We start from the raw sequence: 27,998 nt of genomic DNA on the forward strand, positions 1-27,998 counted from the left end.
AGCAATAACTCATCTTTTGACTTACTCGACAGCCTTATCGAGCCGCCATTTTAATGTCACGTTAACGCAACGCATAAACTTGGAAATTCCGACGTGCTCCATTACATAATGAGGAACCCTGCTGGGCTTAAACGTCGCAAAACGTCAAGTTATTAGAGGGTCCTACATCTGATGAAACGAAAACTTCACAAGGATTGGTAATTTCTTATTTTGGAAATTGATGACGTCACATGAAAACCAGCAATACGATGTGCTCGTCCGTTGGAAAAAGGGAAAATAGGCCTCAGATTCAGTTTTCGAAGTAACTCTTAACGCACGCTTCTTAACTTTCTCAAGTTTCCGCTAGTCCGAAGATTTAGAATAAAAACACAACGTGATAATACTTCAGGTGCAGCAAGGATAGATTACAGTAAAAAACAAACGCCCTCTAAGCAAATCTCGAGAAATTTTCGGTCTCGCTTCGTGAGATCCGAAAAGTCGCGGACTATCTTACTTACTTACTAACGGACCAAAAACAAACAAACCAACCAACCAACCAAAACAAAGTACAACAAAACTAGAAGACAGGCACTGACAAATTAAACTAACTAACTAACAAGTTAAACTAACAGGTTTTTTATTATTATTCTTTTTTTTTTTTGGAAAATGGAGGAATACCCTGAACATCAGTTCTAACAATATGAAAACGTCCAATACGGTATTCTTAAAAAAAATACCAACACAAAGTCAAAAAGTTAAGTAACAACATTGAAAATCTTAACCACGCTGGGAGTTTTCTGTTAGTGCGCTAGAGAGAAATAGTGTACACCAAATGTGTCCTTCTTCCTTGATCTCACAGGGAATTGATACATTCCCTGAAATACAGTGATACAGTAAAATTCCGCGTTTAAAAACCTAGCAGGTAACGAACCTACGGCCTGCATGAAACATGCCATTTAGACACCCATTTTTATATATATATAACAAAATAATAAATTAAAAAAACAACAACAACAAAAGAAAGCAAACAAACAATTCAGTCTGAAATTCGGGAAAAGCTTCTTATTATGTTTGGTAGGCAAGAAATAATACTGCTGTCTATTGGTACAGTGTTAGTTCTGTTGCGGTGTTCTTGATTGGAAGTTTAAATGTGTAGTCGGACAAAACCTACGAACATCAGGCTCATTTTTTTGAAGACATTAAACCTGTCTTGAACCTGATATTTCCAGTGTGCAGACATCAGTCTCCCGAAATACAACTCAATATTTACCGCTTTTTTAGTTTAAATTCACTATTTCGTAATGTCCGATGAATCTAGTGTATTTGAGAACCTAAACAGGCTTATTTCTTCTTGCATCAAATATTTAAGAACGTATTTAGCCTGACCTGGAAAATCATGTTGTAGGTAATTATAGTGTACAAGGGATCGTACAGCATTACTCCAAGGAAGATTGCCAAGTTGACACGTCCCAAAAATTGTCATCTAACGAGAAGCTTATTTTAACTTAGCAAAAACGTGCAACACAAAATATGTCGGAGAGTAACTGTACAAGAGAAAAGTAAACATCGCAAGTATACTCATAACATGGTCAGCGTTTAACAAAAATTCAAAACTACCGTGGAGTCATTCTGTTTACAACCCGGGCCCATGATCCACTTGGATGTGGCAAGGGTTTAGGTATTCTGTGGTTTTACGACGAAATCTTCAACTTATACCAAGCAGCCACACGCAAAAGGCTGACCATGTATTGGAAGTAGCACAAAACTTTAAAACCTTTTCCTTAAAGCTTCAAATTGAGGCGACATGTATATGGGGTGACAACTGGCACTTTGCTGGTAGAAGGCGTGACTCAAGTTGGTCGTCAAAGGCTGGCTCCATTCACGCTTTTGATGTGAGACTGTTTGCAGCTCCCGCGGACCTTCCTATACATGGCCAGCCATCTGTAGCTGATTAGTTTAAGGATGTCACGCAGAACTCAAGATGTGGCGTGATCAAGATTCTAAAATTACTGATTAATTATACTGAAATGGCCATCCTCGAGTTTCTCTAAGGAGGACTAACATATTTTTCACTTTAAACCACCAACAGTCCAAGGAGGCCGTCTAAGAATGTGAACCACAAGACTCTTAACTGACAAAGCTATAATACCGATAACCTTGGAATGGCTATCACAAGAACATGAAAATTATTAATGACGTTTAACTTTCATCCGTTAAAAATTGATGTCGAAAATATCACGTCAAGAAACGTTAAATATTAATTCCTACTGGGGCTAAACATGTCCTTTGCGCATTTCGAAATGACCGGTCTAAAAATACAATAGCATAACATTTCTAGGATGCCACATTTCCCCACCCCTCCCGGGTGACTTTCTACTCTATACCCTATTTGGAGCCCAGGCCTCAGTTGCTCGAAGGCTGGATAACGCCATCCACCGGATAAATCGCTATCCAGTGGATAAGTGTTAACAAAACAAACCACGCTATCCACTGGATAAAGATTTATACGGTGGATAACGTTGCCGACCTTTCGAACAATCCGGGCAAGTTTTTCTGCTCTGGGTATCATTTCCTCTGGCCTAGGCTCCCTGTACTACACCTTAGGTATCCTGTATTCTAGAGGTACAAGCGTTTCTTTATCGTACCCGTTTTGAACGGAGCAATTACTTTTTTGGAATCCACAGAAACTTTGCATACGAACGTGTTAACTTAAGTGTCCAGCGTAACCCCTTCCCTGCCCCGTCTTTTTGTTTACATCCCAGGGATATAGTTTACTTGTGAACCCCAAGGAGTATCCCTGAGATTGACAGCCGGTGCCCCTATTAAGTGAATTCCATATACATTGTTACTTCATACACAGAGTTCTTCATGTCCTTTCATTTACAGGCATCTTTAGCGAAAACGTTGCTATTGTACGGCCATTTCTCAGTAACGGACAGCCAAGTCTAAAAGAGCGCAATTATTACAAGAAAACAACTGCATGATTCTTGCTTCTCAGAGTTCGTCATGATCCACAAATGGTTTGCTATCGTCAAAGTTCACTTCATCCCGGCTGTGATTGTAGTACAAACTCGACGGCTGCTTCTTACCCATAGCGTTCTTGACCCGTGTTCGAAGAGACGGCCTTAAAGAATTCCCATCCACTGCAAACTGGAAGGTTTCATTGCGTTCGTGGCAGTAACGGTACAACACGATACCCACAATGATAGCAATGATGACTACTAAAATTACCACGATAGCCACTATCGTTCCTGTTGAGATGGATTTCTTTTGAGCTAATGGCTGTGCAGAGGTTACTGTTCGGAGTAAAGTTTAAAAAAAATGGAAAGTGAGTTTTGTTTATGCTAACTGAATTCAAATCGTGCTTTTGCAAGCTTGTTTAGGGATTACATTTCGAATAAAAGACCTCGCCAAAAATACAATCGGGATACTTCCCCCCTCTCCCTTACTTCATACTACCTTACCAAAAGTTATACTCCCTACTCTTACTTAGGTGTCCTACCCTACCTTACTCCTTTGCTGGCTACCCCTATCCCATCCAAGTGTAGTTAACCACTACATTCTACCCACCCTTTCCTACCTTACCTCCACTTCCCTGCTACCCTACTCCCTCCATCCCTACTTTGCCAACTGCTCCCTTCCTTATCCTAACCTACCCACCCTACCCTATCCCAACTTACCACGCACTCCCAACCCTACACCACCCTGTTCTACCCTACACTACTCTACTGTTCCCCCTCTCCTCCCCTGCCTTATACTTTCCTACTGCCCTTCTCTCCATTCCTACCCTACCCTTCCCTATCACACCCTAACATACCCTGCCTTTCCCTACCCATTCAACCCCTCCCTTCCCTACCCTAACCTACCTTACCCTACGCTAATCTACCTACACTACCCTACCCTGCACTACCCTGCCCCACTCGTCCCTTCCTCACCATAGGCTACTGTACTTTACCTCACTTTACCCTATTCGACCCTATTCTACCCTACCCATTTTCCACCCACCTTACCTAATCATGCCATACCCTACCCAAGGCACCTCTACTTTACCCTGCCCTACCCTACTCTTCTCTAGCCTATTATACCCTGATCTTCCCTTCACTGTCCTACCCTTCGCTATCCTTCACTGTCATACATGCTCTGCCTTACCCTATTCCATCCTTTGCTTTCCTACCCATTCTTACCTCACCTAAGCCTTCTTGGTATTGCAGCCCCACCCGTTACCATCTTACCCTGTTCCGGATCAATGCCATCCACACGAAGTACTGCCGACTTCCTGTCCTCGCCATATTTATTCTTATAAACGCATGTGTACTTTCCAGCGTCCGCGACTGTAACCACAAACAACTGAAGGGAACCGCTCTGAGCGTTAATGGTTACTCTCTTGGATGGCTTAATAGTCTCGGAATCCTTAAGCCATGTCAGCTCAGGCTCTGGAGCGCCCAAACCAAGACAGAAGAAAGTCACATTCGCTCCAGAGAGGACAGAAATGTCCTTCGGAGGACTGGAGATAATCGGCGGACCTAGACAAAACAACACATATTGCTGGTTTCACTGTTATGCCATCAAGAATAAACTTGGCAACCAATAAATAAATAAAGTCAAGTAACTGAGATATGATAGAGGATTGATTTATATAAACTACCTTGCCTAGATTTAGATCTGTGCGGTGTTTTGGCAACTACGTTATTCGGAAAAATATTATACATCCAAATTTAAAGAGCTTTGTTTGGAGACACCATCTTGGTGTGTCTCGGAGGTGCACCAATATGGCGGCCGTGAAGTAACAGAAATATCTGCCATTTAGTTTTTATTATTATTATTATTATTTTGAAATATGACAGTGTCGCGCGATAACCAGTAATTACAATCGTTATTCATTGCACAATCTCTGGTCTTAGAACGTACAAATAATATAATAGGTTACGATCCAAATAGCAATCCTGGGCTACAGGACAAACCTCTAAATTTGATCCTTTTCGGGGTTGAGGGAAAGATAATTTTGACCTAAACCCTCGGGGCCATGTTAGAATATTCGGCTACATACAAAGTGGACTATTCTGTATCTCGTGTCTTTTTGTAGAGCGCGGTCGCATAGCTACAGGGGTATGTTGTCTTATGCAAAGCCTTACGCGTGTGCGCATGTCTGTAAGGGGTGTCCGCTGCCCATCGCGATTGCGAAAAATACGTATGCAGTAAATACCGACGGATAAGCCGCACTCGCAAATAAGCCACACCACGAGTTTGGCAACTCAAATTTCAGAAAAAGTTTTAGGGAAGAAATCAAAATAATTCACGAGTGGAGTCTTAAGAATGATTCTATACATGTAGATTTCTTGACTTACTGAATGTAAACCGGCGTGGTGAAAGTAAAAAAATAAGATCTGAAGTAGCCGAGAGAGTGTTTGAAGAACATCAGGTGAAATCGATCAATAAAAAGTATTTTGGAACCGGCAAAATAAGCTAAATGATTGAAAATTGCATACAAATTATTGCTTCGCCCAACGTCTTGGTTCTGGTCAATGCGAAAATTGTATAATGTAGAGAAGGTAACGCCTAATGTATATACTGAGGATAAACAAACTAAAACAAAGTAAATAAATATAACGAAACTTGCCAGTTAAGAGCACAGTTGCCAGCCACACACGAATGCTGCCACGATTCCATGCAATACAAGAGTACACAGCAACGTCTTCTTTGGTAACTTGCCGTATTTGTAATTGGCTCGCAGTGTAACCTCTGCTCGAGGCTGAGTATGTTGTGACAGTATTTTTAGTGCCATTCGTTACCAGTTCCCCGTCTTTCTTCCAAGCTATTTGAGGTCTGGGGACCCCTGTTACGTTGCAATGGAGAGTAACCTGGTCTCCCTCAGTTGCAATAGTGTCCCTGGGGTAGTCTTTGAATTCAACAGTCACTAGAGAGGAAAAAAATTATAAATAAAAGAACAGGTGAAAGTTTGTTTACCGCAACAAACAACATTTGTTTGCTGTACAGTTCGACATAGAGAAGCCATTTAAACACCTGTCAATCAAATGCAAGACAGACACGCTGACATCATTCTTTGTACTGACTGGTTGTAAAGCAATTGAAACATTTTGAAATTAACGCGTATTTCGTGCAATGTTTACGTATTTATCAATGAAGAGAGTTTAGCCTTTGAAAACGCAAATGGAACAAAAAGAAGCCAGATTGTGAGTTAGAGAATCTGGCTCTAAATCACCCACGCAACGAGAAAAATCTTTCCATGTTAATAAAATTAAGCAACCAATTTATCACTTTTACTGTACTCGAGGGTACCACGTTAAAATCAAAGGGTATTTTACATTATAAAAAGTTTTCAGTGCAAAACGATATATATTATTAGTTTCTTAATTGTCAAGACTTATGACATATTTTAGCTTTCGAGTAATGTTTAAATAGCAAGAAATATTTCTTAACTGAAAGGAAAAAAGCGACCGTTTATGAGCAGTAATTCCAACACTCACATCCGACGATAAGAGACGCATTTGCGCGGGCCTCCCCAAGTTCGTTGATCAGGGAACATTCATAAAGCCCTGCGTCCTCAAATTGAACGTTTTTAACCTTCATCATATAACTGCTGTCTATGAACTCGTATCTCGCAGAGCGAGTGAGATTCTTCCCTTTGAATTTCCACGTGATATTACTTGGAGGGTAACACGACACGATACAGCTTAAATTCGCATCGCCATCCCTGCTGACATCTGCAGACAGGACGCCGAGAATACGCGGTGCCTCTGTGTAGAAAGACAAAAACACGAGAAAACCATCAGTTGAGAAAAGTGAGTAAACTTGCTTTTTCTATTCGTGCACTAAATTCTCCTTCGTTGAGGAAATGTTCAAGATTCCACCCCAAACAGTCCTTCCTGATGACGTAACCAGTCTCTCTGTCCCTTATTGGTCGGTGCTCGTCTTTGACTTTTCCCGCGCAAATAACAACCAATCAAAAACATTTCTGTTGACCTGTATCATCAGTGTGAAATCCACCGTAGGAAAAAAGATGGCGGCTTTACATTCTACCACAACGCCTTTTGAACCTAACACAGACTTTATGGCAAAATGAAAGCCAAATTTTTATAATATTTGTTCCTGTACAAAGGACATTGTGCAGCCGAAGTTTGAAGATTTTACAACTTTTCTGTACGTTTTTATATAGTGGTTACAGTTTTCTTGCGCTAAGAGCTATGGGTATATGTACTAGTCACCACCTTTTTTTCCCATGGGGGATTTTCCCGTTGCCTGCAAGAGAGGAATCAAGCACCGACCCTACTCTCAAACTAAATTGACCTACAGACTTAACGTTTTTATTTTTTTCGACTGTTTTCCTACTCATTCAACGATAAAACACTACAATTGAAAACCCAACGTACTACTTAAATGCAACAAAAATGACACTGGGCGCTTTCCCTGAGGAAAAGAAAACTGGTAAAAACTTTTCGTCAAATGGAGTAGCGCAGTTTTCAACAAACAAAATGACAGTGTACCATTTGACAACATTTGAAAACCTCCCAAAGAAACAGTGACTGTTCCATTTCATTTGCAAATGGAACGACCGCGTATTTCATCAAGGGGCATGGGAATAGCGCGAAAGAGCGAATGATAATTTTAGTGATTTTCTAATCACTACATTCTTTTCTAATGGTATTCCATTTATTCCGAAAAATGCTCAGTGAAAAGGCCGGTTTCATTTGGTTTTCCTTTTGGTTATTTTGTATGTGCATATGTTTATTTGTTCGTGTCCCTTGGCTAAACATGTGAGATATCTTTTCTTCTAACTGGTTGCCTGGCATTTTTACACTTACGTTATTTCGGGTAGCCAGCACTAATAATATTTTAATAAATTATTTCTAGCTCTGGGGTGAAATAAAAGTCGTTGTTGTTGTCGTTATGTAAAAACGGTTTTTCTATAAAAACGGAAAGCACACACGGTCAAAATTCAGTCTAAAACAACATGTTACCTTTGACGATAACTTCAGATCTGTTGCTAGTGATGTTTCCGGCGCTATTGACTAAAGTACAGGTATAATTGCCACTGTCTTCTCTCGTGGCGGATTTTATCAACAGCTGACCAGCGTTCGAAACGATTCGACTATTGGCTATATCCTCTGCAAGGAGAGGCTTCCCATCTTTTCGCCAGTCTTGCACGGTGGGAAAAATCCGAGGAGGCTTGGAGCGACACTGCTGGGTGATCACGTCTTGCGCGTTGACTGTCTTTTTAGTCGGCGTTCGATCGAATTCTGGAGGCTTGGAAGCCACGGCTGAAAAAGGAGAAATGTAAAACACTCCACTATTCAACAAGTCAAACACCTCACTTATATAACGCTAAGCTGGGAAATGTCACATTCAACGTCGTTCATGAATTTGTTCCGCCGTAGCAAGGCAAGTTACACAAAGCGTAGCTCGGTGTAACACTACCAAGCAACGTATAAAAAGAATATTCATCACGCTGTGTCGCCGCAATCGTTGCGATCGTTGCGAAAAGACGATCGTTGCGTGACACGTTGATAACAGCAATGTTTTGCTTCGTGCAACTCGTGTCGCGGGAAAGCTTTGTCATGCATGTGACCGTATAACCCAGAAAAAAAAATAGGCAAATGGATACCAAAGAATGTAATTCCTGGCGATTGAGGGTCGAATTAGTCAAAAATCAATGATCTAACGGCACGATGGAGAAGCTGACAGGGCATCACAGGATGCCCAGGGACCATTTGAGGTTTTGCCGGGAGATTTACCTCTGCATTCTTTACCATCGCCAGCGGTACCATCTGGGCACTGTAAACAGACGGACCTCTGTTGACCGTTCTCATTCCAAACTTCATTAAAAACGTCTAGATCCACACATGTGACTCTATTGAACAAATCGCACTCCTGAAAATAGACAGAGTGAAAATTAGAACAATGCAAAGGAATCAATCCCGAAATATTGGCTTCTTTGTTTTCGTTGTTGTTATTATTGTTATTTATAGTGGCGCTAACTTAAATTGAAAAGAATCTAATATTGATTTTTCAGAAATAGTAAAAAAATTAAATCTAGACAAGTCACATCTACTCTTTCACGTCTCGTAGTTCTAGTTAGCATATTTAATCAAATACGTTTTATTTATGTTACATGCGTCTGTTATACTTTAGCTTGAAATCTTTGTGACTCATTAGTCTTTGTTAAGGCGTGAACCCACTTAGACTGTCTTAGCTAAAAATGCCCAAAATTGTAGATTAGTATGTCTCTTAAATAGATAAAATAAAAAAAATAAAATAAAGTAACATATGATGCTTGTGGTATAAGTAATGGTCATGATAGTGGTAGCCAGTTCTACAACATGAAATTCCTTTAGGAAATTGTGTTCCGTACACTATGATCAGATGGGTACGATGTACCATTTATTTTGGTTTGGACAGATAATCAACGTTGAAACCGATCCTACATGGGGGTAGGGAGGTGGGTACTCCCAAAAGTTTTTGGTGGCGGTGTGAGGCCCGAACCTTGAAATTCAGACCTAACTTATATGACAACAGCTAACCAGAGTTGGCTTCCATGAGCGTACGCATTTAAAAATGCTACAAATTTGCCAATGTTGAAGCGGAGAAAAAAAATAGTTACTTGTAAACAAAACACCCAATGCCAAGACAGAGTGACAAAAATACTCTATTTCAGACCAAATGAACAACATCTGTGTCCTTTTTCAGACCAACATCGCTTAAAAACCATACCCATTTGGGAACACACAAACCTATACAGCCCATATAAGGAACAAACCCTGCTTCCCCCCCCCCCCCCCCCCTCCCGGACCAAACAGCTTCCTCCATGGAATGCATTTCATGAATATTAATATTCAGGTCAAAGTTTCTACCTGCAAATCTTTGCACGATCCACTATTCACTCTCCTGCAATAGTTATTGCTGACTTCCTCCACAGTAGTGTTATCACAGACAACACCCGCATCCTCCCTGTGTAACGGGTCACAGTTACCCAGTCCCCAGCCGACTTGACGACATTGCGTCAGAGAAGTCTCGTACCCAAAACAGTTAACATTATCCATCCAGATAATGCCATTTCCTACAATTAAGCAAAAAATACTCTTAGGTCTTGTCTTAATATATTAAGGTCATTCCCCAGTATTGCATTGCGCATCTCTACTGCGCATAATTTCACGCGTGATTAGCGCGCGGGCATTAAAAAATGGCGGGTTTTTCTTCGCGGCTGGACCTTGCCATAGAGGTAAATCGTCATTTTATCGAAAACGAGTACGGTGACCTATCATTTCTTTCTGTTGTGTTGAATTGAGTAATAAATTTCTCTATGTAAAATAAATATGGGCCAATTCTCAGCGTTGAGCAAGAAAAATCGTCGGAAACGTGAATTTAGCAAGCAATCGTGAGTATAATCATGGTCCTATTGTAAGGATTTATATGGTATAAACAAGGTACTGTTGTTCCTAAACGAACATGGGGACCCCTCGTTTTTATTTCCAAATTTAAGTTCCTGCAACATAAACAGTCAATAGGCAAAGTTTGACAAAAATCTCAGTGCAGGTTCTATTTCAGTGGAATGACCTTAAGGCTTTATCGCGTGTGGTCCACACTGAGAAGCCAAGATACCATCGAAAACAGTCTTTGTTCACACGTTTTCTTTTCAAACGCTAAACAAGAAAGTGACAGAAACAGCAAACAGCGAGTCAAGCGAGAGTGGAGCACGTCCGTATGGGGGTAGGGGCGGTGCGGGGGACAGGAAGATGGGACAATCACGATAAAAGGAGCTTCCTCTTTGCGTTCGCGATCAGTTCTCTCGCAATTGTCTTCTCGCGTACGATTGTAGAAAACATATGAGGCAACAGAGGGCATCAAACTCTCTATGCATACTTTTGAAAACGCAGTGTTCGAAAGTGGAGCCCTGTTATACTTAGGCAGAAAATAAGCGAAAGCGAATTCGGACGAAAAAGCCTCAGCGAAAACGTATTAGCTTATATGGGGCCTCAGTAGACATTCAAAGAAAACCTATATTGATGTTAATCCGCCAAAAAGAAGTCGCAACGTCAACAGACTTCCTTTTTGTTGTGTCAGGAAAGCAGACATACCTCTTATCTCTATAATTTACTTTTTCAAGGTCATAGAATGAATGTCTCTTCAATCTTCTTATTTTTGTTATTCTGCGATAGCTCGTGACGTATCTGCATACGCATTTGATAAGCGATGTCAAGAGGTGAAGTCTGCCTAGGTTTGATAAATTCCTTACTCGCATTCCTAGACTAGACGTAAAGCAGATATCAAGAAGATTTTAAAGCACTACAAAGGTCACGAGGAGAAGAAAATTCTCAGGCTGCATGACTTTTCTCGACTCCAATTTGCTGTGTAGAATATTTTAAGGTAACAACTCATCTCATTTAAGTTCTTCTTTTCTTTCCTTTTCCTTTTGGCATTCAATTAACATGGCCTGACAAATGAGACTGTCAAGCATGCAAACATTGGGTGTTCTAAAACCAGGTAAACTGTCGAAAGCCAGCCCCACGGGTAATCCAGTATCAAAAAGCTCCCACATCTTCACCGTCGCTCCCACGTCGTCACCGTCGCTCCCACATCGTCACCGTCGCTACCACGTCGTCACCGTCGCTGCCACGTCGTCAACGTCGCTCCCACGTCGTCAACGTCGCTCCCATATCGTCACCGTTGCTCCCACGTCGTCACCGTCGCTCCCACATCGTCATCGTCGTTCTTGCCGCCGTTGTCGTTGTCGGCATCGTCGCCGTTGCCGTCGTCACCGCGTCGTAGTCGTCGTCATCGTTCCCGTCATCGTCGTCATCATCATCGTCATCGTCATCGTCATCGTCATCGTCATCATCACCATCATTTCTCTTCGCCTAATAGACGTAACCCTCGTGCAACGTGGATTACAAGAGCAAAATAGCAGTATTTATTCAAAATAGCAGTATTTATTCAGAAAGACTCACCTTTCCCAAATTTCGAGTGTTTAGGGGCTTCTCTAGCTCTTCCAAAGCCAAGTTCTTTGCAAACAATTGACGCTTCCTTCAGGTCCCAGTCGTCGTCGCAAACAGTTCCCCACTGGCCGCCGTAAAATACTTCAACTCGCCCTTCCTGTTTACTTTTTCCATCCACTAGACGAACCAACGGTTTCGTTGGCTTGGGCGGAAACAGCGCGGACACGGGCTGCATGTCAACCCCACAATCCTTTACGCATTTTAGTCCCACTGAAAACAAAAGAAAATTTGCGTGACGGGCTCGTTAGCGTGACGAATTTGTGTGACTGGGCAACCAACAAGTTTTTCTTTTCCAGTTTGGTCGCGAACCGACCAAAACTGCTTGCTGCCAACATGTAGAGAACTTTGCTCTATATATAGAGAGGAGGTTTAGCGTATCGAAATTTCCGGATTTCTCTGTTTCAAGACAGATTTAGCCTTCTCGGAAAAATCTTTCATGGCTTGTTTCGGCACGTACATGAACCATTACGCTAGTAAAACGTATGCTTAAAGGTTATGAAACATGCTGTCCTGGTAGTACTTACTCAAGAAGAGTCCTTCGCGACAAGACTTGCACAAATTGTTCTTTTCGCCGTTGAAGCACGTTTGGCACTGAATATCACAACGCTCGCACATCCTGTTATTGGTGTTGCCAAATTTACCCAACGGGCATTCTTGTACGCAACTTGCAAACTCTAGAAAGTATGGCGGCTTGCAGCTCGCGCAACGGTCTGGCTTCCCAAAGCAAGTCTTGCAAGTGTCATGACAACGCTTGCACGTGTTCTTGTCGTCATAGAAACCGTCCCCACAATCGGAGACGCACCTCGTGGAAAGATCGGGACCCGAGCACTTGACGCCGGCATCTTCGCTGTGACCACAATTATTGTTCCCGAAACCGCCTGAAAACAGTAAGCAAAATTGAGGTGGGTTACTTTAGTTTAAAGACGTTAAAAATGTAGGTAAACGTCAAAAGACTCTCTAAAGAGTATGGCTCAATCAAGTTCCCAAGGCGTTCTCCTCCCAATCTCTGAGGAAAAAGGCCTGGGAACAAGGTTGGGTACAGCTCTTTGGCAACCGTACAGGTTTCTTTCGCGCCTGAACAAAACTGATTCCTGTCTTTATTTAGTTCACCCTACCGGGATGAAAGCGACAGTCTTGAAGTCTTCGCTCGTTTCCAGTGCACTGGGTATCGTCCATCCAAATCTGTCCAGTCCCCTGACCATATCTCGCGGACGAGTACGCGGCCACAGCTTTTCCCAGCTTCAGCTGCCGACAAATAACCGTCGCTTCGTTTATATCGAAGCTGTCATCGCAGACAGTCCCCCACTCGCCATTGTACAGGAGTTCCACGCGTCCCTCGGTCGAGGAATTGAACCCCACGAGTTTGATGTCAGAAACACCGCTGACAATCTTGTTGGCCTCACGAGAGCAGTTAACGACGCAAGAATTCTTGAGAAGATGTTTGCCTTTGGGACATTCCGTACAGTGGTTCGGCTTGTTGACGCAGTCCGAGCACTCTTTCGAGCAATCTAGGCACCGAGTCGTTGTAGGATCTCCAAACTGACCCTTTTTGCAGTCAGTCACACAAGAGCTCATATTTCCGGTTTTGTTCAAAAACTTGCCCATGTCGCAGACCGTGCAGTTTTCTGGCGATCCGTAGCATTCCTTGCAGTTCGGACTACACTGCCCACAGCTTCCGTCAACAGAGCTTATAAAGTACCCGAATGAACATTTGGACAAGCAATCACGTGACCTGTCAGGGCCCTTGCAGACCACGCCCGCGTCTTCGGTATGGTCACAATTTTCTCGGCCCCAGCCAATATGCCGACAAGCAATCAGCGATGTTTCATTCCCTAAAAGAGGAATTAATTAAAGCATCTTATAACGCGTTCACACCACGTTAAAATACGTTCAGTCTGAGCACGAATAAAACATTTCTCACTGCCAAAATTGTTTACATAAGGGCATGAATCTATTGTGCGAATCTTGATCGAGACTGGTTTATTCTTGTATGAATAAGACTACCTCACGAGGTAGTTTTCATATCTAAGGCCTCGTTCGCGGTACGCCGCATAAATGTGAAAATGCAGCTTTGTTTCTAAGGTTTGGCCTACCGTCCACACTAATCCGTCACAAAAACGGAGCTTACTGCGCCTTCCAATAACATGCGGACTCTAAAATTCAAAGCTCAACCGACAGACGCGTTTTTCGCTACCGTCAATCAAATGTTCGGCGGCTCCTCCCAGCTTCCGACTATGTGAACTGTGCTCAACGATTTGATTTGATTACCGCACCCTCGGCAGTACTCGGAAGCTGGGAGGGGCCGCCGAACATTTGATTGACGGTAGCGAAAAACGCATTTGTCAGTTGAGCTTTGAATTTTAGAGTCCGCATTGAAAGGCGCAGTGATTAAATTAAGTCAAAGAAAACGTTAAGCATTGTTTGAACAGTCAAACTGTGGATCAGCTAGAACTGTTTACAATAATTAGCTATTACGGCCGTCACGTTACATATTTAACTAATATGGAAAGGGTCTGAAACCAGATTACTAAACAAACACATCTCGCAGGTCTGGAAAACACCACAGTATCGTAAATCAAGATTGAAGTTAGCGAAATACCGCATGAAAAATTGCCCAATACCACAAAACCGCATAACATACTGCTCCCCTCCTGATGTCAGATGGATTAGAGTCCAATCCAGGGGGGAGTAGCAATAGTCCTAACCCGTTCAAGAACGGAAACCCGAAAGAGCTTTGTCCAGCAGTTTGCGACCAAAAGACATTCCGTCTACGACTTACCGAAGCATTGGACTTCATCCAACCAAATCTTGTTTCTTCCTGATCCAAACCCTGCCCTAATGACTGCGCGCGATGCATTTCCCATGCTCAACATGTTGCAGACGACGTTGGCATCAAGTAGGTCCCAGCCATCGTCACAGACTGTGCCATATTCTCCGTTATGAAGAACCTACAACAAAAACGTCGAGTTGTTATGGAAAGTTCTTTTGAATGGTGCAGTAGTAGTAAAATGAGACAAACAGATTTTGAGAGGAGCAATCCCCCACCCTACCCCTGTAAGGGAGGGCCATCCTATTGTTCCTACCACAAAAATCAAAGCAAGGACTTGCGCTACCTTCGAAATTTTACGATATTGCAAAGCGTCCATATTTTATAGAAATGTTTTCTTTACAATAGGCCCACTTATCGCACAATTGAGTGACGCGTCCTTACAAAATAACCTTCAAGAGGGGATACGGAGGGGCGCTTTTTTTTGTCAAGGCGTTTTGATCCGATGGTTTATGAAACAAACGAAAGCGCACTTGTGACTTTTGCGAAAAATGTTTTCTTTGAAAATGTCGTGGTTAGTCGCTAAGAACCACCTTCGTATTTCTCCCAGAGGTCTGGATTTCTTGGTGCTAACCTAAAGGAACGCGGCCTCTGATAATAGGGAGTTTAAGAAACCAGGACGCGACGCCGAGGACAACGTCGATTAAAAAATGCTTTTATATTTTACCTGCGAATCTCGCGATACTCTCAAGTCACTTTCCTTTGTTTCTTAGCGTCAAAACTATCACGAAAATGATTCTGGGACAGGGCGAAACATTTGAAATAAAACTAAAAAAATTAGCCGTCGTGGTTCACGTTCTCTGGACAACGCAGAATTTGATTATTTCACGTTGTTGTTTTGCAGAGGACGGCAAAGAAATGTACCAAGAATTATAACGCACGTGCACAGCCATTGTTCCGCTCATTAAACCTTTTGTTTAGCGACGTTCCCGTTGCCGTGTTCGTCGTGGTTTCTTAAACTCCCTAATGACATTGACGGGAGCGCTATATGGAATCTTTACCGCAACTAAGAATCAAGTTCCCTTACCTCGACTCTGCCCTCGAGTGGCGTTTTTCCATTAACAAGCCTCACCAGAGGCCTCGAGGAGGGTTTAAAACCACCGGTACAATTTTCGACACAATCTTTCCCTTTCCTAAATAATGGCGGAGCACACGATGTACAGTTGTCGGCCTTGACCTCGCAATCGGCACAGCGCGAGTTGCAAGGTTTGCAAACCGTGTCCAGGTAATACCCAATGCCACAGTTTTTGACGCAAGTGTCATTTTTCTTAAAGAATCCTTCGGCGCACGTGAGACACTTATTTGCACTATCGCGACACGTGCTGCACGTGAAATTGCACTGTTGGCACGTGTTCCCCTTCGGAAAGAAGCCACCGGGGCACTTCGCCTTGCACGTGCGCACGCCCGGTCCGGTACATCGAAGGACAGTGTCTTCGCTATGCTGGCAGTTTGACTGACCCCAAGGACGATGGCGACAGTCCAGCAAGGATTTCTCGGTGCCGACGCAGAACATGTCATCTAGCCACATTTTGCCAGTTCCCTTGGGAATGTGACCTAATGAAGCGCTGGTGTCAGCTTTACCAAGATGCAACTCCCTACAGACAACGTTCGTCTCGGCAAAATCCCACCCATCATCGCATACAGTCCCCCAGATGCCATCGTGGTACACTTCTAACAGGCCCTCCAGGTAATCCACACCGTGAGACAGTCTCAAATATGGCGAGGTACTTAATGTGAAGTTGATGAAAGGCACTGCATGTTTTCCAGTAGTGCAATTTACCACACATGTCCCGCTAGCCTCGTCTTGCACAAGAGGAGGATTACAAATTGTGCACACGGGTTTCCCCGACTTGAACTCGCATGCGATACATTGGTCAGGGCAAGGTAGGCAAGAGAAGTTACCTGGAAACTTGTACATGGAAATCCCACAATCTTCAACGCAGCGACCGTTTTTCTTGTACATCTTCGGTCCACAGTTGTCTGCACACTTGCCGTTCATAAGTGCCTTGGGTTTCTTGCATGAGGTACAGTTGCTGTTGTCAGAGCCATCACTGCAGGTGACGCAAATGTCCGTGTTACACTTCTGGCACTCGCGAGCGGGGATGTTGCCATATTCGTCCGCCGCGCACTTCTCAACGCAAGCATCATTTTTTAAGAATTTGGGCGCCATGCATTTTGTGCAACGAGTACTTGTTCCCATACACTCAAAGCACTGTGAAGCACAGGTCTCGCAGACGTCCATGTCATTTTTAAACCATCCTGAATTACAGTGTTTCACGCACTGATTGGTTATCTGTTTCATCACGGGTCCCGCGCATACCACGCCGACGTCGTTACCATGGTAGCAAAGCGAGCTAAAACTTCGTTTTACCAAGGGGCAGTCATGAATTGAGCTTTCTCGACCGGTGCAGTTAAGAATATCGGTCCAAACGCGCCCGTAGCCTCGACCGTAAGCTGCTCTTTTGACAGCCTTGACAGCAGCGCCTAAGCCGAGCTCACGACAGACCACTGTGGCCTCGCGGAAATCAAATGTCTGGTCACATACGGTAACCCAGGCCCCAGAACGATACACTTCGACGCGGCCTTCGAGGGCGGTCGGCCGGTTTCCCGCCAAACGCAGGTGTCGCTTTTGAGCCACGTGGAGCGGAGAGCAGCTGACAACACACCGGGTTCCATTTAGGTACCGGTCGTCATGGCAACTTGTGCAAGCAGAAGGAGAAGTTCCATCAGCGCACGTGCGACATGCTGATCCGGGATCACAAGGTTTGCACTTCCGGTCAGTGGTATCTCCATAGAAACCGTCTCCACAGTAAGTTTGACAAGTATTACCTTGAAAGGAAATGAAAAGCGGTTTTTAGGCACTAATAATCTAATTAGGCACAAATTTATCCTAATTTCCTGAGATTTTCTCTCATTCGAATTAACAGTTAGACTTTGAGAGCGAGTTTTTTATAGGAGATGAGCGTAGTAACCTTACTGTTGTAACAGACACTCTAATGGATTGCAGTCCAAACCAAAACCAAACTCTTACAGCGCCTCCCTCCACTTAAGAGTATAAATGGATAGCGGTAAATTTAAGGCTGGGGGTAACCCTTCGATGGACTAGCATCCCACCGAGGGTGGAGTAGAAATACTCCTTGCCGCTTCATGCTACGGAAACCGGAGATAAGCGCCGATGTAGTTCTCCGTTTCGTGAACGATTGATACCGATTAATGCCAATTTTTAACAATCCACGAATTTTTCTCTACTAAATGAAAGAAAAAAGAAAATTTCTAAGTAAACGCCCAGTATCGAGACCGGAACCTCTGTTTCCTAACATCCCTCTTATACCACTACACCACCAGGTTGATCCGCCAAATCTCCACAAAATTTAATTTTAAAACATGACTCTTTTTTTGAATGTTAATGATAGAGTTGCCTCAACCATGAAGTAAAAGCTAACCGCTAGCAAACCAGTGTGAATATGAACAATTAAGCATTTGGTGAGTGCGTTTTAATCTATCAACAGTTTATAACCAGTTTCTACCTTGTCCACGCCTAAACTAATGCAGATATGGCATCGTCCATTCTGAAAGGCTTTGTTACCAATGATGGCATCAACCGTTAAAAATGGCATCGACCGTTTACGAAACGGAAATCAGCAGCGCCGATAGGTTACTGGGGATAGGTTACTGGGGTCGAACACAAACTTTACCTTACTGCACCATTTAATAACGTAGATATTGGCCGTGCGATAACTCTAGAGGCATTACACACCACTCTACAATCCACAGGCATTACCTTTTAAGAAGCGAGGTTTATCACACGATGTACAGTTGCTCGCAGAGTTGGCGCACTTTAAACACGAAGCCATGCACACTCCGCATTCCATTCTCCCCTTGAGTTTGAAATAGCCGTCTCCACACTCGTCCACGCATTCTCGTGTCGTGTCCGGACCCACGCATCGAACACCAGCGTCTTCAAAATGACCACAGGAGTGTTTCCCCCACGGAGGATGGTCACAGTTTTCCAACCGCGTCTCGTTGCCCGTACAATTGACCTGTAAATAAGAAAGGCATGCAAGATAATTTAAAGGCGCGCCAGACAAGGCCCTGTCCTCACTTCGCCGGAGGAATTTGAAAACGGAGGTTTCACGCTGAAAACGTATCAAATGTTTTCCGTCCACACTACGCCGGAGTAATTTGAAAACCGAACAACCACCGTTCATTTTGGATTTGTGGTTGAGGAAAACTCGGTCAGGGAAATCACGTGATTATCGTGACGTCATCGTTTTTAAAAAGCTCCGTTTTCAAAATGGTTTCCGTCCACACGAATTTGAAAAGCCGGCGTTTTCAAATTCCTCCGGTCTGAAGAGCGTTTTTGAAAAGCTTCGTTTTCGTGACGGATTAGTGTGGACGGTAGGCCAAACCGTAGAAATAAAGCTGCGTCTTCAAATTTCTCCGGCTTAGTGTGGACGCTGCCTAAGTTGTTTGTCTTTAACCAGGGGGCAGGATATGGCGTTGTCTTGGTGTAACTGTATACATGCCCACACAGGTCACTTTGCTGATCACGGGATAATCGAATTCGTTAAAGCCTTCTCTCTGAGGGGGCAAATTGGCCGGAAATGTCCATGGCAGAATTACGGGAGGTAAAAAGCATGCATCACCAAATAAAAGCGGCCGAGGGCAGTATAGGACTACATTAAAGGTGAACGGCCACCTTGTCAGCCGCGATCGAAATGTTTAGACAAAATAGTTGGAGAAACACAATAAAAAGTGAACTGACGGAAAAAATAAAATAGGCTTCTGTTCATAGCTTGTAGATAGGATAACTCGAGTTTCCAAAATGATTTCGTCGTGAATATGCACTCGTTTTGGCTGACGATATCGCAGTTTCTTCAAAGTCTTATTACGGTTAGCATTTTTAAGCCATGGTTTTCAAGTCCCGTATTGATCCTTATCACAAGTTCACGATACCAGGCTTTTTTTCATTTTCGCCGTTCGGACTTCTAATTTGTTTTTGTACTTCTTTGTGTGAGGTGAAGAGGAAACCTCTCGGCAGAAATCATTTTCATAGCCATAACATTATTCAGTCGGTATACTCCTACATATAAAACTCGACAATCTTTCATTGCCTGCCACTCGACCTAATGGCTAGAAAGCTCGCACGTCTATGAAATACATAGGAAATAAAAGATTTGCTTCTAACATTTATAACTAATATAATGAAGGTAAATTTCCAATTTCTAACCTGTGACAGCCAAATGGGTTGTTCCGTCTTCCCCTTCCCCAATCTCCCAAATGTCACGGCCTCGCGGGCGTCTCCTAGCAACAGCTCTCTGCAGACAACTTTAGCATCGTTGATATCCCAGGAGTCATCACAAATCGTGCCCCATTTGCTGTCATGGAAGATTTCTACACGGCCTTCAAAATGGGTTTTTCCTTGCACAAGCCTCATTTGGCGATAAGGAGGCCCTTTTGATCGTTGCTTTCCGCAAGACTTCACGCATGAATTTCCTGAAGAAGAGCACATCACAAAGTTATGCTGAACACCATGGTAGGAATTTAACTTCATACCTCACGGAATGCGCTGCGGCCTAGCGAAGAAACAGAGCAGACTCCGTAATTCAAAATATTCAAGTTAGAGGCCTGGGGCCCGTTCCCTCAAAGGTTCCGAAAAGTTTTCGCAGCCGAAAAGCTCCAACAAAATCCCAAACCTTTTGATTACAGAGCTGTTTTATTCACATATTCTTAATATGAACAGAGTTTCCCTTCATACAAGAAGTTTCAGGCGTATACACCTCTCTGTTTTTAGATACAGATTAACTTACATTGGTTTTGCGGGCCCGAAAAGTTTCAGAGGCTTACGAGAAACGGGCGCCAAGCCACTATTTATAAGTCGTAGTGTCTCTACGCACCCTGGCCGCCTTGATAGAGAGTCGATTGAAATACCCAAACAAGACTAAAAGTTGGTAGAGGTTTTTCTGAAGTGTTTTCCCTGCTAGTGTTTTGTAGAGTTTGAGATAAGTTAATGTAAAAACTAAAGGACTGAATTTTTTTTAATCTTCATTGGAAAGTTGAAAACTAAAATCAAAATTCACGTTAATCCTGAACTAGATTCGTCGTCTGTGCATATGGCCGTTTTGAGGAAGGTTTTCCTTCAAAAGTGTATAAGCAAACGCGACAATGTCGAAAGGTTCTTTAAATACTGGTGGCTTACTGTTAGCTTGAGTATAGCTCAAGGTGTTTCAGCGTGATTGAAGGAACTACAGCACAAACACGTGTATTCATGCTTTCCCTTCCTTCTTGCTGAAACAACGTGAACTCAGCCAAGCAACAATTAATAAAATAATACCAATCGGCATTGTCGAGTACGCTTTTACGCTTTTGTGGGGTCTTTGTCGAAACAGCTGTATAATGGTCCTGGAGATCGCTATTTAGGGCAACATGGCGAAATTCTGCACCATTTATTCATGCAATACTCGTTACAATATCGTTTCGGTTCAAAAGACCAATTCAGTACTCTACTATACCAACACACACACTCGACCGACGGTACCGTAATCGGCTCAGACAACCAGTTAAACGTCGAATTTTAATTCACCCTTAACTTTTAGCTGATCGTTTAATAGTTGCACTAACATCTTTCTATGCGATCAAAACCAAGATTAAGCGGTGCTGTGGGGTTTTACTTTAAGTGTCGAAAGTAATTCGCGTTTACGTTACTTTAGTATATCTACACCTAGTAACTAGTTTAAAAGAAACTCACGCCACCTTTTCAGCCAATGAGAAGTTAATCCACTACCAATCCACCGTAGGAAAAAAAGATGGCGGCTGTACATTTTACCACAATGCCTTGCGAACCTAAAGCAGCCTATAAGGCACAAAGAAAGCCAAATTTTTATAATATTTTTCCCTGTGCAAAGGACATTGAGTAGCCTAGGTTTGAAGATTTTATAACGTTTCTGTACGTTTCTGTGAACGTTGTTATGGTTTTTGTGCGCTAAGAATTATGGGTAAATGTACCAGTCGCCATCTTTTTTCCTATGGAGGATTGTGGCTTGCTCACACGTTTTCGCGCGCTTCGCGTGCGTCGTACCTCAGGCTAATTGGTTCACTCAGGGGATTGTCCCTGTATCGGCCAAAGTGATTGCAGTCGAACCTATATTAAGTGGCCATCTCCTGTCAAGCGACCAGTTATCAAAGACCAGCAACCGTTGTCAGTAAAATACTGCAAATAAAACCCCTTTTAAGCGGCCGCGGCCACCTTTTGGTTGTCCATATATAGTTCGTACCCCTTTTAAGCGGCTACCCAAAATTTAATACACGTTTGGAAAAGGCGATGGCAGATAATTAAGAATCCGAAATAGAAAATGAACTCTGTGAAAAAACATTCAAATACACGTTCGTTATTGTCTTCACGTGATTCCATGTTGCCTTAATGCATGTTTGTATTTGAATAAATTGACATTTCTACTGTAAACCTCACGCTAATTCCTAATGAGCCTCTATTAAGCTGCCACCTCCCATTTCCCCGAGGGTGGTCTCTTAATAGGGGTTGGACTGTAGTTTGATTTGGTTTGTATGACACTCGATTAGAAAAATGTCTATACCACTTTTAGTTTAACTACAATACCTTGAATATACAGCGGCGAATTACAACTGGAGCATTTCGTGGGCACTTCACCATCAAGGCACGTTCTGCAACTTGATGAACATTTTTCACATTTTCTTGTGACGCTGTTGCCATAGAAACCAGGACCACACTCAGACACGCAGTGGTGGTTCTTCAAGAAATTTCCAGGCGTACACAAAGCTGGGATGATTTAAGAAAAGGTAACAAAAAATGAGAAATGACAGCTAAGAAATTGCCGAAAATTAAACGATAAGTGAGATTCTAATAACCCATTTCTGGCCCTCTAAGGCCTAATTTATACCAGCGAGATAACGGCATACGAAGGACGTTCATTTCGTTATGTTTGCAGTGTGAACATCCTGACATAATGACATGATAACAACATAACAGCATGAACATAACAACATAAGGGAAAAACTGATCTTTTCCTCAAGTTTTTATGTCGATGTTCACATTACCAACATAAGCGATTATGTCGTTATGTTGCTAGTATGAACCAGGGGCCCGTTTCTTGAAGGTCCCGAAAGTTTTCGCACCCGGAAAGCCGTAGCAAAAATCTCAAACCTTATGATTACAGAGCTGTTTTATTCACATATTTTTAATATGAACAGAGGTTCCATTCCGTACAAGAAGTTTCAGGCGTAAACAACTGTTTGTCTTTAAATACCGATTAACTCAAAATCGGGCCCGAAGAGTTTCCGGGGCTTTCCACAAACAGGCCCCGGGCCTCATTCTAGTCAAAAATAGCAAAAATTAGCTACGACATTTCAACTCCAACGATTGGATTTAAAAGTCTAGAGTTGAAAGCATCTTTTAGTATTGTTTTGTTTCCTTTTTGTGTGTGTGTTTTTTTTTTCCTTTTTTCGTTATTCCAATCAACATAAGAAAAAATGAACATAGATAATCTAATAAAACAGAATACGACAGATACTGATTCGATGTTAGAGCACGTTTCACTAGAAAGTCGAAAATAATTCACATTTGAGTTGACTTGCATTACTATGCTACACTGAACGAAATTTGCGTGACTTTGTCGTCCAAGCAGAACTAAAACGAAAACCAGTCGTGACTCACCGGCACAAATTTTCCCGCGCTTCGCGCCAACTAGTATTTCTTCGAGTTTTGATTGGTTCACTAGATTACCTACGTCCTTTGTGAGTGGCCAGTGATTACTTGCTTTTGGTTTGACGTCATTAAAACAACCGCTCTAATTTGCATATTTTCTATTTGTTGTGAAAAATATGTATATATAATGAGACTAAAATGATAATTTTCCTTTACTATACTTTTCCATCTTTCGCAAAATAATATAAAAGACTCTGAAAACATTTTTAACGAGATTAGACATCAGAAGGTGTATATGTGTAGCTACGGCGTGCTTTTTCTAGGTTTTAAAACAGAAAACAAAACTTGTACTGGAATGAAAGGTTTATATTTCTCGATGTTTTTAGCCAGCGATTGACAGAACTGTCGAAAATACTCGGGTAAACCGATTTAACGGTAATATAAGCTCTTGTAAACAATTTCTAGAGAATTCCAGCTTTTCATATTAATAGCTCTAAGCAGATGTGTCGACTCGAAAATTCTATCTCAGCAAAAAATGCGTCGGAAGAAAATATTGGCTTATGTAATAGCTTCGAAAAGTTAAATAAGAAAACTAAGTTGTGTGTTAAAAGTAAGTACGTAATGAATTGGAGTTCTTGAAACACTGAGATAAATATACAAGTGGTCTTTGTGGAAATGTGAGTTCTCTCGCAGACGACAATGTAGTCGACAGAGCGAAACAAAACTAGGAACACGTGCGCGAAAAGGCAAATTAGAAATAACAATAAAACTTCAAAAATATATTTGCTTACCACGTTGAGAATCTGAGTCCACGGTGAAAACAAGAGGAAGTGTCAAGTAGCAGATGAACGAAAACTTCCGAGAAAGCAGCATTTTGTTCTAATGAGAAACCGTGATAACATTGACCCAGCGACTACGCACTGTTAAAATTGATGTTTCAGAGTGGATGTTCTCGAATGTTTCCTGAGCAAACTGCTCTCATAAATCGAAAAATAGCGTTGGTTTAGAATAACGAAGCGCAGCAACTCTCTTCCCGACTCGAGAATATACCAAAATTTACTCTACTTTCGTCGCTTGTAAACATTAACTGAAGATAAATTCAAGGATGAGTCATGTGACAACGTTAAACAATGCGGAATGATTAAACACACGTGGTCTACAACCTACGCAAAATAGAACTGACACGCCGGGAATATTTTAATGACAATGTCTGGTGGGGTTTCAGCAAACTGGTCGACTTGTAACAGCGTCAACAAGAATCAAAGTGACTTAGGTGTATATTTTGTAGCCACTGCAGTTATTGCCGGGTGTTATTGGGAGAAAAACACTGTTCAATCGTCGGGTTAACTGGAGGTTCGCCATAAAGGATATTGATCGCTATTAGTCTAATCGTGACCTGTAAATTAAGGCTAAATGTTGAAGCGTCGGAGTTTCAGTTTTCTGGTTTTGGTTTTTTTTTTTCCTTATCGGTTTTTCGAATTTTGCACTTGAAATATCCGGTTTTTCGATTTTGATTTATTTTCATAGCGATTTTCCGGTTTTCAAAGACATTTTAAGTGCGCGTTTTCCCGTTTCTACATGTAGTAGGCCCCAATGTCCCCCGCGACCTCCCTTGCGAGGCAAAAAAAAGCATAAGCATAAGAATATCAAAACCTTGCGTTCTTCAACTGCTCGTGCTTATGTTTATGTCGTTATTGTGTCTAGTAATGACATGTTGGCATAAGCGTAAGCATAAGCGGAAGACTTTCAGCCAATCAGCGAGCACTTCATGTTTATGCCAACCTTTTCCTCACTAAATATAAGCATGAGCATAAGCAAAAGAAGAACGCCTACGCTTATGCTTACATTACGTCGCGGCCGTCCCCACTAGCACATAAGCTTCTCGTGCTTATGCTTGCGTGAAATATGTGAAGTGTTTTGATTTATTTAATAACCGTAAAATTATGAAGTACCATATTTAACAAATCGAATGTGGTTTAGCGCTGTCTGTACTCTTATCTACAACGAGTACGCGTCATCACAGTGATCAAAATGTTGTGGAACCATGAGGCGCAGCCGAGTGAGTCCACAACAAATTCTGACCACAGTGATGACACGTATCGTTGTCGATAAGAGTACAGACAACGCTAAACCACATTCGATTTGTTTTTCACCACAATATCAACGTCAAAGAAAATGGTTTTTTTTTTTGTTTTTTTTTTTCAGGGCGCGAGCTGAACAAGACATTGCGTGACACATTGACGCGAGCAGCGTTGTCTGGACTCTTGTCGACAACGGCAAATTAGCCAATCAGATCGCGAGATTAGTAGCAATTGTGACAAAAATACCAGTAACAACTTGTCTACTGCCCGACGTGAAATGGCGATGTATAAATTGGTCATTAGTAAATCCGAGGTTCTTCGAAAGGTGGAGTGCTATCCACCGGATAAATCACTATCCAGCAGCGGATGGCGTGGTTTGTTTTGTGAAGACGTGTCCACTGGATAGCGGTTTCTCCGGTGGATAGCGTTATCCACCTATCGAACAACGGTGGCCTGAAGGCTAAATGGAATCAGTACGTTACTGTCCTCAATTACTGGGTTAAAATTCTGCTGCAAGAGCTTCATTGTTGTTGCTGAAGTTGTTATAATTGTTGTTCTTTTTCTGTTGTTTTCTTTGTTGTTGTTGTTATTGTTGTTGTCGAGTTCTTCTGTTTTATGTTTTATATATTACTATTTCATTCATGACTTCATTTATTTTCGTACGATAATCGCCAATTTCCGCAATTTTCGTCGACACGTTTTCAGATCGTCGCAGTTTTATTTCAACTGATTCTATATCGTCTAAAATATGCCAGTTAAATAAAGCTCTTGGGTCACAGGTCAGCGCAAGCTTTTGTCGGCCGAATCTCTTATCTTGAAGCCATCAAACTATGACATGATATTTCTTAAGTTATTTCGCAAACCATTGTACATTGCATCAGACATTTTTGGATCTAAACATGCAAACTTTAATATATCTTGTAGGGGCGGCCCGAACTGAGGGTGCGCTAATGTTGGAGTTTTACAAACAACGTTATCTTTTTCTAAACATTTTTTGTGGCATTCTATGAACAAATAGACAATAAAATAAGTCAAAATAAACATGTCTGGAGCGTTTAACAACAATAATTACGTCCGACAATAAACACGGAAAACCAGAAAACCACCGAAATACATTTTCTGAATTTCACGAGTGCGACACAAACACTCAAATGGGTTCTTTTTTTTTTTTTTCAATTTTGGCGAAACGAAACCAGTTGAGGCTCACAAAGACTTACACAAATAAACAAAGAGATTTCTAATTTAAATCTGCAATAACTACTATTCAGGAGCAAGGCTGAAACAATATGGGGTTTTAGTACAACAAGATAGCTGAAGTGATAATAGTTCCCCGACCAGTGAGGGCGTGAAGGAATTCGGCAGAAGTTTCTTCAGTTCCGATGATCGAATAATTAACTCCGATTCACTTGGTCGATCAAGTATTTGATTAATGTTGACTTCATTGCTGCCATAAACGTGTTCATAACTTGTATCATTTCAGTGTAATTAAAAGAACACAGAGCAGTTTTGACCGCCGTTAAGAGGTAGTTTAAAGGCCGTTGAGGCAATGTTAAACGGCGTAACTAATGCTAAATGAGTCTGTGTTTCGCCGCACAGAATTAGTGATCGTGTGCTAAATAAGGTCGATGGAGCCACCTCAGTGATTTGCATAAGCATGCGGTAAATTGACGTGAGCGTTTCTCGCGTATTCTCAAACGCGACCAAACAGAGACCCGACTCTGCGTTATAGCAAATCAAGACAATTCAATTATCGATTTATCGACCGACAACTGATCGAGACTAGCTAGATGAATATTAATATTCTGTGAAGCATCTGCACTATAATTTCGAGTTTCGCTTCCATCGTTTATAACCTTCTAATCACTGAGTCACGAGAATGCTTCATAAGCTAACCCCATTCATGTCGATTTTTACTACAAAACACCACATGCAGCGATTCTTGAACTTCAAATTCTGTTAAACCTTAACATAGTTAACCAGTTGTATTCTGAAATCTTGCATAACAAATATTTATATTCCGTAAAGATATAAACCTTAACAAATGATTAGGAACGAGCTTAACTCACCATCTGTCGATAAACTCTCGGTCAATCCATAATCCACAAACATAACCAGCGCAGAAAATACTACCAGAGTTAATTGAGCAGTAACTAGACCCATTTCCATGTCTGCAACTTGGTACTGTACAAATTTAAAATTTCATCCGTGAGTTTCCCTCGAACCGCTCACTCTTGAAGCAAAAAACAATAACAGGGAACTAACAGATGTGTTGCAGCCCGAGCTATAAGCATTTAAGGCGATTATACCCGCTAAAATTCAGCGATCACTTCGCCTAAGTCGAACTGGAAAGAGCGATTAAGTTTAACCGCAATGGTGTAACCGCTGGTCAAATCTCTCTGTGCTTCAAAATTGTGGCGCGAAGT

At 42.1% G+C, this 27,998-nt stretch overlaps 1 protein-coding gene across 2 annotated transcripts; it reads right to left on the reverse strand.

Annotated features, from left to right (window-relative positions):
* Window positions 1-599: 599 nt before the first annotated feature.
* On the reverse strand, window positions 600-27,959 carry LOC110062840 (scavenger receptor cysteine-rich domain-containing protein DMBT1-like). 2 transcript variants are annotated; one of them, XM_089295837.1, is made up of 16 exons: window positions 27,642-27,959; window positions 22,430-22,609; window positions 20,045-20,310; window positions 18,596-18,854; window positions 15,842-17,643; window positions 14,767-14,935; window positions 13,103-13,819; window positions 12,512-12,865; window positions 11,940-12,197; window positions 9,846-10,051; window positions 8,730-8,865; window positions 7,956-8,255; window positions 6,465-6,734; window positions 5,597-5,893; window positions 4,212-4,502; window positions 600-3,275 (listed from the first exon to the last, which is right to left on the reverse strand). In XM_089295837.1, exons 1-16 carry the CDS (start codon window positions 27,739-27,741, stop codon window positions 2,974-2,976), a joined length of 5,907 nt encoding a protein of 1,968 aa, XP_089151963.1. In that variant the 5' UTR covers window positions 27,742-27,959; the 3' UTR covers window positions 600-2,973. The 2 variants fall into 2 exon arrangements, with proteins under 2 accessions (XP_089151963.1, XP_089151964.1); XM_089295838.1 differs by lacking the exon at window positions 27,642-27,959 and adding an exon at window positions 24,286-24,623.
* Between the last annotated feature and the right edge of the window lie 39 nt (window positions 27,960-27,998).

The sequence above is a fragment of the Orbicella faveolata genome, unplaced genomic scaffold (assembly GCF_042242905.1).
Source record: "Orbicella faveolata isolate gen_17 unplaced genomic scaffold, um_ofav_v1 contig_26, whole genome shotgun sequence".
NCBI classification, from domain to species: Eukaryota; Metazoa; Cnidaria; class Anthozoa; order Scleractinia; family Merulinidae; genus Orbicella; species Orbicella faveolata.